At 36.8% G+C, this 15,451-nt stretch overlaps 1 protein-coding gene and 1 long non-coding RNA gene across 4 annotated transcripts in view; one reads left to right on the top strand and one right to left on the bottom strand.

Moving 5' to 3' along the window:
- LOC109858235 overlaps positions 1–15,451 on the bottom strand; it is a 219,460-nt gene that overhangs the window by 8,112 nt on the left and 195,897 nt on the right. The window lies entirely within an intron of this gene.
- Positions 7,335–9,835, top strand: LOC109858234 (AP-1 complex subunit mu-1). 3 transcript variants are annotated; one of them, XM_020435300.1, is made up of 2 exons: positions 7,335–7,411; positions 7,892–9,835. In XM_020435300.1, the coding sequence occupies exon 2, from the start codon at positions 7,903–7,905 to the stop codon at positions 9,169–9,171; it is 1,269 nt and encodes a 422-aa protein (XP_020290889.1). In that variant the 5' UTR covers positions 7,335–7,411; positions 7,892–7,902; the 3' UTR covers positions 9,172–9,835. The 3 variants fall into 3 exon arrangements, with proteins under 3 accessions (XP_020290889.1, XP_020290888.1, XP_020290891.1); XM_020435299.1 differs by having other exon boundaries at positions 7,351–7,528; XM_020435302.1 differs by having other exon boundaries at positions 7,351–7,481.

Genomic DNA, 15,451 nt, shown 5'->3' on the forward strand with positions numbered 1-15,451 from the left:
GTTGATCCATTCGATACGCTTCCGGTTTTGCGGTGAATCCGCTCGGCACCACCGACGCACTAATGAACGGACGCGCGAATCAATCGATCGGTAGTTTCCGAATATATGAAATTCGGTCCGATTTGGTCGCGCGCAAAGTGCGACGCCCAGTACGATTAATGCGTTTAAACCGAATCAATCGCTTTATTAATTAATCCCGCCGCGCGATCGACGCAACTCTCCGGTCGGTCATTAAATAAATCGAATCCCGTCGTGCGTTGTCGAAATCGCGCGGCGATAATTAAATTTGAGTTTGTCCTTAAACTTCAAACTAAATACTTGCTCGATTATTAAACGCATGTCGAGATTTAGCAAATTTCATGAATATTATCCCTCCATTTTATTCCGTTATATTCTTATTTATTTATTTAACATTATGCATTTATTTTTTATTTATCTTTTTATGCCGAATTATATTAATTGTAGAGAGGGAGAAAGAGAGAGAGAGAGAGAGAGAGAGAGAGAGAGAGAGAGAGAGAAATCTCTATATATATAAGCACAATATAAAAAAAAAAAAAAAAAAAAAAAAAGAAAACAAAATGGAAAAAATCTTCAGTTTCGACGATATAAGCGTTTAAAAAATTAATTTTTATTCGAGACGCCGATGTGCAATTTTTGAGTGGATCCGGGAGACCCATATCTGTCCACAAAGGTTCCCGAGTCGAAATTTAGCGTCTATATTGAATCTCAATTCCTCTTTTTTTATGTAGAAGTAAGAGAGAAAGTAGATCCTACTTTGACGCTGCTATACGTCCGAAATTTCCTTTTTTTCTGCTAAAGTTTTAAAGTAGGATTCAATTCTCAGATCAAGCTGCACGGAAAAAAAAAGTTAGCTCTCACAGCTAAAAATTAGGTTTGGTTCCTAAATTTTGGTAGTATTATGGACACCTAAGCTCTTACGGCCGATTTCTTCATACCTCTCGATAGCTATCCTCTGGATAAATTTCTCTGCGAACCAATAAGGAGAACCAATTTTGGGAGATATCTTCTAGATAAAGTTATCGAAAACTTATCTAGAAGTGAAAAAATTGGCTGTTAGTGCTACAAGATATACATATTTTGCTATTATGTCGATATATTTAGGAATATCAGCAAACTGTTTCTATGTAATAGGAAATTTTATAGTTACAGCAGCAAATTCATTTCAGCAAACCGTAATTAGCTGTGGTAGAAACTATTTTTTTTTTCGTGTGCGCATTGCAGGCTCTGATAGGCTCAAAATAGGCTCTGATAGACTCAAAGTAGGAGTAAGAAAAAAAGTAGATGCTACTTTGACGCTGCTATACGTCCGAAATTTCCTTTTTTCAAAAATTGAGATTCAATGTAGACGCTAAATTTCGACTCGGGTTATATCTCTTGATGATGATTGACGTGATTTGTTCAAATTTCAATCGCGCGTGAGTTTTCTTTCCATTCGCGGCTGCTGTAGTTTTGAAATTATGACGAGAAACAAATTACCTAATTAAAAAGAGTGAAGTTATTTAAATAATCAAAGTACACAATGCAATCTCTTTTTCTCATTTAAATTGTAATAGAAAATGATAGATAGGTCTTCGAAATTGATTTTATCAGCTTATTCGCAAGCAATAATTTTTCAAGCTAGAATGGAAGTTGGTTTTTTAATTATTTCATCGCGATGTTTCAATGGATTTCTCTAATAGCTTCCTCTAACGATAGGTATGCAAATTATTGTTTGTATTATTAAACTTTTAAATCTATTTACTCGGTGCGGAGATGCGTTTCTGTGTTGCCCGTATGTTATAACTCGGCACGTTATTGCGTAATATGATTTACTTAACGTAAATGTGTGTAAATAAAGCGCGAGAGAAAGTCAAACAAAAAATAAATCTTTTATGGTTGTACGTTATATCGTATTCTCTTTTGCGCGATGTACATCGACAACTGCGTTTTCTCAGAACGGAAAAATTGGCGACGATAATAGACGGTAGCCGCCGGGAATAAGTTCTTACAATAAATTACAACTTTGATATTCAGAACTTTCGAAGAATCAGGGAGAAATACGAGATAAAGTTCCTTGTTCTGGTTTATTTTTCGCAAATCGATGCGCCTCTTCTCTACTCTTTCGCGCACAAGTCTCTCTGCTTCATTATGATACCGCAATTTATGTCGGTTTTCTCTCGTGCCAAACTATCTCGCGCTCGGCTGAGAATACATTTTGGATCGTGAAAATTATTATTGTAACTACGAGAGGAACGCTTCCTTCCACCGAAGGAAGAAACGCCAAAAGTCAAAGAGACGCTTGATCTCGCTACATCGAACTCACGTGCGTCTGCTCAATCCATTATGCATCTTGCCTAACCGATTTAATCGCGACGCGATATCGATCCTAATAAAATCTCGGCGTAAGAGCGATGATCGATAATCGCGATTAGATCGGCCGACGCGGGTCAATTCGGTTATCGCGCGAGCAACGCGGAGAAGACTTTCAGTCGTTCTGGAATGGAACCGGGGCTAATTTAATTCAAGCCTCAATTATCGGTCGTACCGATCCCCCAGGCGGCTCTAACTTTCGTCCCTTCGATATAGCGCTCGCCGTTCCCAGAAGAGACTCGGCTATATAGGAATAGACGTGTAATATATAACTGCGCAAGGCCTCCGACCGTGTACCGCACCATTTTATCTTCGGTTTGACGTTTCATCCGCGAGAAACGAACTAAAGGTATCGACAAAACTTCAATACTGCGGTTTTTGTATGGTTCTGTCATTCTTCAGACCAGTCAATCTGGATGTATTTTTGGAACTTCTATTTGTGAGAGAGATGTATGATTTCATCTAATAGCAGAAAATCAACCGCCAACCAGCGAAGAGAAAATATTTGCGTAGTATTTAAAAATGGCAAAAATGTGGCGAAGAGAGAGAGTGCATATCTTTTATATACAGCTATGTTGATATTATTCTTACAATTCTTACGTAAATGTTCTCCTCTATATACGAAGCACATTCGAAGTAGGTTAATCTCAAGATAAATGTGAGCGACAAAAGTTTTTATGTACTTACATTTTTATCGTAAATTATAACATTGTGCTCTTATATACACATAAAAAATATATTTTCATTGCTATTTTATATCTAGTCAAATATATTATTACAATTTGTGCGACAAGTTCAAACAAACACACCGTTTATTCTAAAAGATTCGAAAACAAAATTTTATTTTTCAAATAATTCGTTTCGAGTTTTCTGATTTTTAATGGTGTCGATAATTTGTGCGAGTTCGAGAGACTTCTTAAATTTCTCAAAGTGGCCTCTTTGAAACGTTTCGCGGATTGAACGTGATGCGAGAAACGTGGCGCTCCAGGGCGCCATCATTGTCTGAACTTCGATTCAGCATGCTAGGCGTTTGAAAGCGAGCGAAAAAGAGAGAAAAAAGAGATAGGACGGAAGATGGAGGAAGAGAAAATGCATTCCATTCGTTCGCGAAGGAAGAACTCCCTATCTCTCCACCTGCCAATGATTTGACTTTATAATCGAGTCAGTCTCGTTCAATTACAATGGAATCTCTCGTGGAATTTGCCGCAAACAGTACGCGATTCACTGCCGCCCGATCGTGCTCTCCAGTAAATATTCGCCCGGTCGGCACTACGCGCCGGATGCATAAGCCGGTGCGCGACGAATGATTTTCTGGCTCATGATTAATTCACAGGTGAAAAGTGCTGTTAGTTTTACGAAAGAGGAAATTTGTTTAACCGTCAGTATCAAGAACGGAAAATGTTCGCTTGTGTTTATTCAAGCAATATTACGATATACATGTACGTACATACGTGTATATTACGCATATATTAATAATGTTATATTAATATCTCACATAATTTGATATTATAATATTAATACTATTATATACATTAATATATACAAATATATTCTGACTGTGCATACTGTGATGCGTATTTACTCAATTATCACATGTAATACACATGCACTTTACTATTGTCAACAAATAAATACGTCACATAATAATAATAATCACAATGATGTTACGTCGTGTGCAGTCACACAAAATACGATTAGTGTGAAACATTCATCGGGGTATCTGCGGCAAGCTGAAGTTCAATTGAAAGTAGAAAATCGCGGAATTCGACGAGAGGACACTCGTCGTGCCGATCCAAGTTTGTTTTCCTAAATACTGTTGGGAAATGTTTATTGAGCAAACACATCTGGATGCATACGATCGGCGTCACGATCCGTATCTATTCAATATTTTATGCTAAAACAACCGCTCGCCCAGAGAAACCTGATCACACGCGCGGACGCGTAGGTCGTCCCTACTCTCATCGTTCGGTAATGTATTCATTAGCGAGGTCCTCTATTTCGCTTAACCAAGAAATATTATCGCGAGTTTTAGCTACGTAAATTATAACGTGAATCTCAATCGCCGCGATTAAAATTCATCCGCGATGGAAAAACTCTTCCGGAATAATTTCATCGACCTTCGTGAAAAATTTAAATCCGGTTTACGATGAAAAAAACGCATCATCTGTTCTTAGATTTATCCTATTTCATATAAATAGATATGCGTTACTGAAGAATAGAACGAGCTATGTCCGTTTTATTTGCAAGTTTCTAGTTTCTGTAACAGAAATATGTTTAATATCACAAAAAAATTATATTATTATTGATCGCGTAACAATTATTGCTATTGAGAATTTGTAACGTTTTTGTGTTATATGTATAATAATAGTTATAATTTGATTCTCTCGATTGTTCATGTTTGATAAAATACATCTATTAAATCAAAATCAAATCACATTTTATCAATGAAATCGCCTTGTCACACACACACACACACACATATTTGAACAATGCTTGTATTTTAATGAAAATGATAACGTTCGTATACGTAACAATTTTATTTTTTATTTAGTTCAGCTCGCGCGTATTCGTCATCCAATCATCAACGTAAAATATCGCGAATCGAGCGCAGAATAGGATAAATTATATTCGTAGGCTGCAATTTCCAATAAAATGCATGATTTGCGCATGATTAATATGAGTCAAAATGTTAAAATTCACTCGACAATCGCAATATGATTCTAAAATCGAGTTATAAAACCGCGAAAGAAGTTGTACCTCCAAAAATCACAAAGAAAGATAAGCGCAATCGAAACATCTAATGGGAATAGGGTTAGATTACGCTGACCGCAGATAACATAGTTGGACCGTTCGGTTGTGAATGGTTGAACGAGTACAGCTATGATTTTCGAACGGCGGCCGGAAACACGCCTTTTGACGCCTGTTATAAACGTTAAATCGATTAGACAAGGACCGAGCTTTTACATTCGGAGCACAAATCGCGTTTTAACGCGACAGCGCGAATACGCGCGCATAGAGCAGCACTGCAAAAAAAAATTGCACAATCTTCAATTAAACTCTCCGACAAATCGAATCGGCAAACGTCGATTGTGCAAAAAATCAAATAAACATAATGGTTTTTTTTTTTTCAGGGTTTAGTCCTATACACTTTAACAGGTCGTAACGTTGTGTTGCGTCACAACACAACGAGAAAAAGAAAAGTAGTAAGTATCAATAGTTTATGAAACTGCAGTGGTTTTACATTCTGTCGATGCGTTTTTGTATTGGACAACGCGACGCAACGTGTCGCACGTGTCGAAGCTTTTTGGGGAAAACGTGGCAGCGTTTTATTTTGGCAGAATCTGTAAGCCGGCAATCACTATCGACGTGTATTTGCAGTCGGTTTAATGCAGCCGATACCGTCGCGTCTATCGGCATATTCGGCAACTCTAGAAAATCGATAGAATTGCGTTAGAACGCACGAACATTGTTTACGAGTCGAAAAATATTTGTGAGATTCGAGTTCTTGCATTAAAAATTTAATTTGCAAAATATTTGAGAACTTTGCACAATACGTATTTAATACATTGTTTTTCAAAACTGTCGCGATACTCGGAACATAAGAATTTACCGTAATTAGCCAATTGTTAATAGGTATTAAAAACTATAATAATATAGAACAAAATTAATTTACTTTTATATTTTTACGTGTTCATCAATTTATAATTTAAATTTTCAGTGGTCTTGAACAACACAAGTTCGATCTGAAAAGTTCGCGCTTCGAAGAAGAAAACAGATCTTATTTGTCGAATTTGCCTTGCAACGGTCCAAGCTTTATTTTCTATGTTTTCAAACTCAGTACGGAATATCCTACAGCTCCAACTATAGTTTCCTCTTTCGTAGAGTGGCCAACGCTGAAATCTTCCGCCGAGATTAAATGACTTCCAGTTGTATAGAATCTTAATGTCGGAAGGCGCTTTGTCGGAGATACAGCGCCGCCTTCTCTACGAAACAGCTTCAAGTAGGATTTAATGTTTCGTGAAACACGAAGTACAGATTAAAATGCCTTAGATAGGATTTACCTTCTCTCCTGTATTAAGCACAATTTTAGAAATATTTGCATCTATTCGAATAAGCTGAGAGTAACGAATAAAAAACACAGAATATTTATATTACTGAAGTATGTTTCTCTTACAAAGATTTCTAAATATTTTTTTTTAAATATATATTTGATAACAATAAGAAGAAAGAAACAAAATGGTTTTGCACATTGTATTAATTGCACAATTTATTATCGCATGTGTAATTATTTAAAAAAGATAGTTTAGTAATTAATTATTTATTTCCGTATATAAAAATATCTTTTTTTAAGAGAAATATTCAGTAACAATTTAGAAACAATAAAAAACGATTAAAAAACGACGAAGGCTCATATAGTATCAAACTAAAAAAGAAATATATTTGGTCAATATGAACCAATGTGCTATATGTTAAACAAATAATACTATAATTTTATTTATTTAAGCATGTAAATTATGACATGTATTAATTCGAAATAAATTTCAATTCAAAAATTCATTTTTGATGCTTGGTTTGCATCACATATAGATGAAATATCTTATTTGCCTCTCTGTAAATATTTAGATTACTTGTTTTGAGTATTATTTTTATTTTCCTATATTCATTTAGCTAATAACAAAGACAATCTGATAAAACATGGAATCTGAAATACAAACTCTTTTAGAATTGCTATTATTATTCTATAAAAACTCTTTTTACTTAAAATCTTAAGCTTTCATTATTCCATACACTTCACGTGATATTAATATTTACTATGTATCGAACATACTACCGTACCTAGTTTCTAATTAATTCATCTTGCCTTAATAAAATATTGGTTCGAACATTTTACGACGTTCGAACGGCACATAGCGATGCGGTCGATATCTCGCGTGAAGTTAGTTGCTGACGCATGCGCCTCGCGCTCGCGCACGTCGCCAGTCTCGGCAACTTCACGACAGTCCACAGTGGCAGTCACCGCGAGTTATCAGATACGTAGATTGTATGTAGTGGACTCATTTTTTCTAGTTCAATCTTGCTGTTGATTTCTCAACAAGTCCGCGTTTTTAGATGTAAATGCAAAACTCTTGAAGATTTTACTCGCAGCCATTGTGTCAAAGTGAATATCAGTTACTCTTCTACAAGATTTCGTAGTTATTGCAACGTTTATGTTTTTATTAATTAAAGCTCTTCCCCAATGCATTGAATATTGTTGTCTTGATTTTTATATAATACGATTGTTTCATAAAATATAACTTATTACTTCTTTGAACTGCAAGTTTGAATTCAAAAGTTTGTCTGGTGATCCTAACCTAATATAGTTAAAACAAAGTGTCACCTGTATATAATCATTAAGTTATAATTAGTAGTAATTATACTTTCTTAATTAATCTATGTAAAAGCGAAATAAGTTTTCAAGCTTTGTTTAAGTAAATATAAAAATATGAATACTATTAACTTTTATCTTTTTGTTTGCTTACAGTCTGAGACAAGATGTCTACATCAGCGATATACATTTTGGATGTGAAGGGCAAGGTGTTGATTTCACGAAACTACCGTGGTGATATTGAGACTGGTGTTATTGAGAAGTTTATGCCACTTGTAATGGAACGTGAAGAGGAAGGCAATCTTACTCCTATTATCCAGACTCCAGAATGCACATACGCATACATAAAATATAATAATTTGTATATTGTGTCCACCACGAAAAAAAATGCAAACATATCTCTTGTATTTGTATTTCTGCACAAGGTGGTGCATGTCATGCAGGAATATTTTAAAGAGTTGGAAGAAGAAAGTATACGAGACAACTTTGTTGTTATTTATGAACTTCTGGATGAATTGCTAGATTTTGGTTATCCTCAAACTACTGACAGCAAAATTCTACAGGAATATATTACTCAAGAAGGTCATAAACTAGAAATTCAACCTAGAATTCCAATGGCTGTGACTAATGCCGTCTCTTGGCGATCTGAAGGCATCAAGTATCGTAAGAACGAAGTATTCCTAGATGTAATAGAGTCGGTGAACCTTCTGGCAAATGCCAACGGAAATGTTTTGAGCTCGGAAATTGTTGGTGCCATAAAAATGAGAGTTTATCTATCTGGAATGCCAGAACTGAGATTAGGTCTCAATGACAAAGTTCTCTTTGAATCAACCGGACGTGGCAAATCAAAGTCCGTTGAGCTGGAGGATGTCAAGTTTCATCAATGTGTGAGACTCTCGCGTTTCGAGAACGATCGAACAATCTCATTCATACCACCAGACGGCGAATTCGAGCTCATGTCATACAGGCTGAACACACATGTGAAGCCTCTTATATGGATCGAGTCTGTGATTGAACGACATGCTCATAGCAGAGTTGAATATATGATCAAAGCAAGATCGCAGTTTAAACGTCGTTCTACGGCGAACAATGTGGAAATTGTGATTCCGGTACCAAACGACGCAGACTCGCCCAAATTTAAGACTACAATCGGCAGCGTCAAGTATTCGCCCGAGCAGAGCGCCATCACTTGGATCATCAAGTCATTTCCTGGCGGCAAGGAGTATCTTATGAGAGCGCACTTTGGTCTACCGTCAGTTGTCGGCGAAGATGTCGAAGGCAAACCGCCTATACAAGTGAAATTTGAAATACCATATTTTACTACGTCCGGAATTCAAGTACGGTACTTAAAGATTATCGAGAAGAGCGGTTATCAGGCACTGCCATGGGTTCGTTACATCACCCAGAATGGCGACTACCAGTTACGAACAAATTAGCTATTTGATAGCGAGACCGATGACGATCTTGGACGACTCTGTCATGTCCGAAAGTAAGGATTAGTCGAAGAATACCTATGCTTCTGAGAGAAAACGATAATCATTTATATTTTTCGTTCGACTGTTAAACGACAAGTTAGTGAAAAAATATAGATTCGCGGAATACGGAGTGAAAACAAAGATTTAAAAACAATTCCTTTTTTTTAGAGAATTCACATCCTGCATGTAGTTCCGCGGTTTTAATATCTCTTTATAATGAGCAACACACACACGCGCGCGCGCTCGCACACACACACACACACACACACACACACACACACACGCAAGAAAAGATTTTTCGAAGATATTTTGCTTCAATTATATTCGTATCTTAAAAGTACTTACCCCGCATGGGATTCCACTCAAAAGAGTTAACTTTATATATCTGAGTTTGTTTTTTTTTTTTTTTAACAATGACTGTAGGATAAATAGTGTCTAATAAAAAAATATTTTGTAACTTGAATCATGTAAATATATCGAAAAACTTCATTTTGTAACATTTTTCTTTGACTAGAGATGAATTTATGAGCAAACAACTGCTCGACATTATTTTAAGATAATATATAGTATTATTATCGATAAAATTTAACATATTGTATATCTGAATATCCTATTGTATATCTGAATATTACGTTGAAAATAATTGTAATATTGTTCTACATGTCACTGTGACATTAATGTAAAATAGTATGAAAATATAATATTGAACTTTTAATATATATAGAAATGTGTTTTTTGTGACAACGCCAGTCTCTCATCATTTCTATATTTCTCTCTTTCCGTTACTATATTGCGACATATTGTAAGAATTTTCATTCTTCGGAAAATCGAAGATTGCTTCGCTGCGTCATACTGCTACTGCCGCGTCAAGAATGGCATAAGTGCTCGTCGATGCAACGCGAGAAAAAAAACGATAAATATTTTACGTAAGAGAGGAGAGAGAGAGAGAGAAAGAGAGAAAACTTGTGTCAGCGTTCGCACGCAGCGCGCAAGAGAGGACACGAAAACGCGATTAGAGCGGAATGGTAGAAGCCGAAACCTTTTTATTGCAACGTCCTTTTTCCTCGCACGATGTGGCACTACCCCGAATGCTCGCGGTATGCAAATTTTTTGGCATGAACGTGCACGAGCGTATAATAATTTTATGGAAATCAGTAGTCCTGTCAAGCACTTGCTTGTGCAGAATTTCATGCGCGCGCGCGACGTGAATCGAGGAAAAAAAACGCGCGCAAAAAAAAAACCGAGATCTCTCTTCTTATGGGCCACGATAGGTGACGCCTTCGTAGTCACAATTATGGCTCGTATTGAGAAAAGAGTGACGTCCGCGTGCTCATTTCGTATTCATCGCTGGTGTCGGACGGAATACTTTTTTTCTTTTTATCCAGAAGCTCCGTTACGTACTGCATTACAGCGCACGGGAATACAACGTGTGCAGATAGCGATGGTAATATTCGGTTTCCGCATAGATAGTAATCGGTCTGGAAAATAGCAGAGTAGTTACGAATGAATTAGCGGTTCCGCGCGCGTGTACAACGTGGGCTCCTCGCGATCCAATTTGAACAATATAATTTTTAACAGTAGAATTTAGTAATTGCGGTACACGAGCGAAAAAAGTATTGCAGTAGAACTATATAATTTTTCGGTACAAACACGTCTCGTGTAATGATCTTTTTCGTTTATGTTTTATATTAGTTTTCTATTTTATTTCACAATTTTTCGATATTTCTGTTACGTTTACACATCCCTTATAGAAATTTGTTACTATAACCTAGCCAAAATAATACTTATTTTGAGTAATTAAAAGCACAGTTTGTCAGTAATTTTGATTATTAAAATCACTGTTAAATTACTCAAAATAAGTAGTATTTTAGCCACACCACTGATAAATTTCTGTAAGGGATGTACTACCACACGTATATAATTTTTCTTTTGGTATAAGAATTTTGTCTCAAGAAAAACCGTGATAAGAGACGCAATGACCCGTAAATTGTTCTACTTTTAGTAAACGAGATTACAAATAAAACGATTACAAATATAACATATTAGCAATTTTAGCTAATGACATGATCAGTTAGATCCGTTCAATTAAATACAAGAAGCAATAAATGGCAGAAAAGTTTTAACGCGCGTTTCCTTTCTTCTTATCGTTCTTGTAACGAAACACCCGTTTTCCAACGGAAAAAAAGAGACCGGAAAAAGAAGTACCATATCCGAGTACCCCTACGGAGTATACGACGGAATTTGGGTCAAGCAATTCCGAGAGAATTCATCTCCTTTCTTGCTGTGTGTTGCGAAGCCGCTAATAGAAAAAGCAAATTTACCGGTCGAGCCAACGGCGTCGAGAAAATCCGACTCGATCGCGTGATGCCCGGCGGAGATGATAATGGGACGCGAACAGAAAATCTGCTGAGGACTCTGCCGCGAAGAGTCCGTCGGTCGCGCAGAATTCAGAAAATTCTGGCAAGGACAATTTAAAGTTGTGTACTTCAAACCATCTCGCGAACTCTCGTCTTGAGTAATTTCCCTCTTTCTCCTTTTTCGCTTCGGGCGCTCTTTACGGAGAAACGATATTAAAAATTATTTGCAAGATATACGCGCGCACATAAATATAGACGCAGAGACGGCGCGAGCGTAAGAAAAGTTTTGAGAGAGCAATTCGTATTAACGAGTTACGCCGCGAAAACACGCGATCGATACCGATTGTATGTTAATGTCAATGCAAGAACCGAGTAATTTGGTTCGCGCGTCTCACGCTTAAGCGGCGTGAGAGCGTGTACTTCCATCGCCGTGGAAATTCGCGAACTTTGGTGACTTTTCCGGGTCTCTCGGAATCCGCCGCGCGAATTAACACGCCGAACACGAGAGCGCGGTACGTCCGAAACTCAGCACCAAATACACGTCACTCAAGCGTTTCCCACTGCAAATTTGCAGCGCTGATCGCGACTGGTTCGAGACTCTCTCATTGTTCATAATGAAGATCGAACGCGAAAGCTTCAAATATCAATACATGAAATCTATCAGCTGCGTTTTCCTAATTACGCGCATATAGGATATTATTTCGCATATAAAATATCGTACATAAAATCGAGAAAATGACGTATCTTGTATTTTCGTGTTCGGTAAATGTACCGAATAGGGGAGTCCCCTCCAATTGCTTTGACTCTTTGACATATATTATAATGATCATTCTTCGGAGTACGTTCCACAACATTTTATCCGTCGCGCTCATTGTTTATTAAAAAGTTATACACAAAAAAAAGTAGTTTCTCCACACCGTGTACATTTGAAAAGTAAATATTTTGTTCATATCATACACTATTGTACACGTATAAGCAGGAGAAAGTCATCAACTTATTTGTTTGCTTCCCATCTTCTATAAATAATCTAATTGATCACTGCGATAATAGTGTACATTGATAAGCGATGCACATCGTGTGGATGTGGAACTTCGCTTCGCGTGGAAAGTATACGCGTTGAGCAGGCCCCCCTGCGGGAGTACTTTACTAGTCCATTTTGTTACACGATGATGGGCCTTCCCGAAGATAGTCTGCTCAACGCGTATACTCTCCACGCAAAGCGAAATTCAACGCAACTTATGTGTTTAGTTTTTTACGACACATGTACGATAATGTATAGAACTACATAAGACACTGTTCGAGCGAAAACACCGAAACAAAACAGTAAGCTTTGTGTTTTGCATGCTAAATGTATTTGTGTGTAACACATACATATATTAGGAACGTATACATTTATTTGTGAAACATATATGGTGTCAGAAAACGATAGTTTACTGATAAAACTGTTTTTAAATTAATAATGAAGAAGAATAAGATTTTTCGGGGCTCGGAAGTCTTTAAACTAAAGCCGAAGATTCCAGGTTCGACTCCTGGCTGAGGAGTTTTTCTCGCAATATTTTAAAATTAGTTAAGGGGGTATAAGGGGTTCTTCATATATACGTGATGCAAATCTAGCGTCCTATATAGAGGAAAAAAATTATTTCGTTAAATATATGTGTATGCATATATATATATATATATATATATATAATAATATTAAATATATATATATATATATATTTAAGCACATTCTCTCTGCACAACATCCTGCAAAACGGCTCAAACAATCCGATTTTAAAACTGTTTTTGTTTAGAACTTTTTAATAAACAACGAGCGACGGCTAAGACTTTTTTTATTGTTACTCAGGATGATAATCTTTATAATATATGTGAAAATCAAAGCAATCGAGGAGAAGGCTCCTCTATGTAACCGTTCGGTTTACATTTTACCTCGTGTTTTAGCCCAAAACGTCTGACGCTCGCGGCTTTTTCTCTGCATAGTGTAATTTACATCGTGTATCACCGCTTTGTGTTTGTACGCGCGTTGAATACGCGCGCGCACACAAGCCTATATTAAACACGACATGTTCTCTGAGAGAGGAAATGATATTAAAATAATTTCGTTGAGCGCGAATGTATTCCACGGCTAATTATGTGCGGGGCGCTTCTCGCCGATCTACATAATGACATGCACAAAATGGAAATATCGGCCCGTTATGAAATCAATTATTATTGATAATATTAATCACCAATTGCGCGTTCACCGAAACCGTTCACTGCTCTTTTCTCCGCGTACCTTCTATATAAATTATTCGAGTGTGCGCGATGTTGCCGCCGCTCTAGATATTACGCGCGGAAGATTCCTTAAATGTTGTAATGGTTTCTCCTATATTTTAAGTAAATAGCTTCGAAGCATCGAAATATTACATAGTCGTCGCGGCATTCAGAGCTACTTGAAATAGTTATCATACTCTATATATCGTTGTTGCAGCTCGTCGGGTCTCTGCGCGCTGTAAAATTACAGGGGTCTTTTCGACGTTAATCGAAAAGCGACGTTATTCGAAAATTAGATAATTTATCTATGCGGAGCGAGAGAAAATACGTTTCGATGAAAACAGTTTTCATTCTCGCGCAAAACTCTATATTTGTCATACCTGAAACGCATTAATCAATACAGTAACGATAATGTGTTTTTACATATATTCGCGTACATGTGTACGAGAACGCAGTAAAACAGGTGCGCCGTTAAAATATATAGAGGTGAGATACGGTTTTTGAACATTCGTTACGAGCAATCGTACTCGAATTATTTCAGACGGCGAAATTCGATATATCGGTAGTCAATACAATAGTTCTGATGAAACTTTGCACCGAATAGCCTCTAAATGCGAACATTGAATCCATAAGCGTACTATTGTATTTCCGTACTTATTTATATATAAATGCGCGCCATTAATTTTGGTGATATGTCAAAAATCAGAGCGCGATGACAAATATCGTTTATCGCGGGCCTCTCATGTAATATCGATTTCAATCAAAATATTTTCGTTTTTATTTTATTAATCAAAATATTTTTCTCTTTTTTTCATTTTAATTAAAATGTTTTCTTTTGTACGTGTAAATTAAATTACAAAATGCTTCATCGATATGTTTTCTTTTTTGCAAAAGTAATGAATCGACAAATTACATTTTTTTTTTTTTTTTTACCGATCAGCCTAGCCGCGTTTGCGTTCGACGACTTTTTATATCTCAGTCAGTAGTAAAAAAGACAATTGTAAAAAAACGCCATGGCGAACTTGGACACGAGATGTCAGATATTTTCTTATATTCAAAAAAAAAAAGACACTTTTTGTCGCGAATGTGCGCGAGCTACTTCGGGCGGAAGTAATACCCAACCATCGGTGTTTACCACAATGCCGTTATATTGTATAAGTACCGTAAAAGCTGCGTGAACTTCCGCTGAGACGTTCGAGACGCAGCAGGAGTGTGTTTTTAGGGGAGTTTGACATTGGCAAACTCAATTCGAGTTTATGTTCCTTGTGTACAAAGTGCTTGCGCGAAGTTACGACGCGCGAAAATACACTGTTATGAGTCCTAAAGTTATCCTTCTCGCGGGTTAAAATATACATACGTTCTTTGCACACGCAATACACATCCGTGTTGCGAGTACCGTTTTATAGTGCCGAACACATCTCAAAACTTTTTTTATCTTCCGTAGCTTCAGAAGCTTTCAACTTCATTTTATTTATTTACATGCCGCGTCTCACTTGACCAATGTTTTTTCTTTCAAACACTATATACTTGTTAATTCGCATCTCCGGAATAGCTTCGCTTTGCGGAATCGTTTATTCACTTGTTTACCAGAAAGACGCGTTATTAACGGTCTGATCTAACGATTGCGCACA

The sequence above is a fragment of the Pseudomyrmex gracilis genome, unplaced genomic scaffold (genome assembly GCF_002006095.1).
Source record: "Pseudomyrmex gracilis isolate BER0280 unplaced genomic scaffold, ASM200609v1 scaffold_193, whole genome shotgun sequence".
NCBI classification, from domain to species: Eukaryota; Metazoa; Arthropoda; class Insecta; order Hymenoptera; family Formicidae; genus Pseudomyrmex; species Pseudomyrmex gracilis.

What these genes read in the sequence shown, in the direction of transcription:
- LOC109858234 (XM_020435300.1), top strand. Translation starts at nt 7,903, where the DNA reads ATGTCTACATCAGCGATATACATTTTGGATGTGAAGGGCAAGGTGTTG.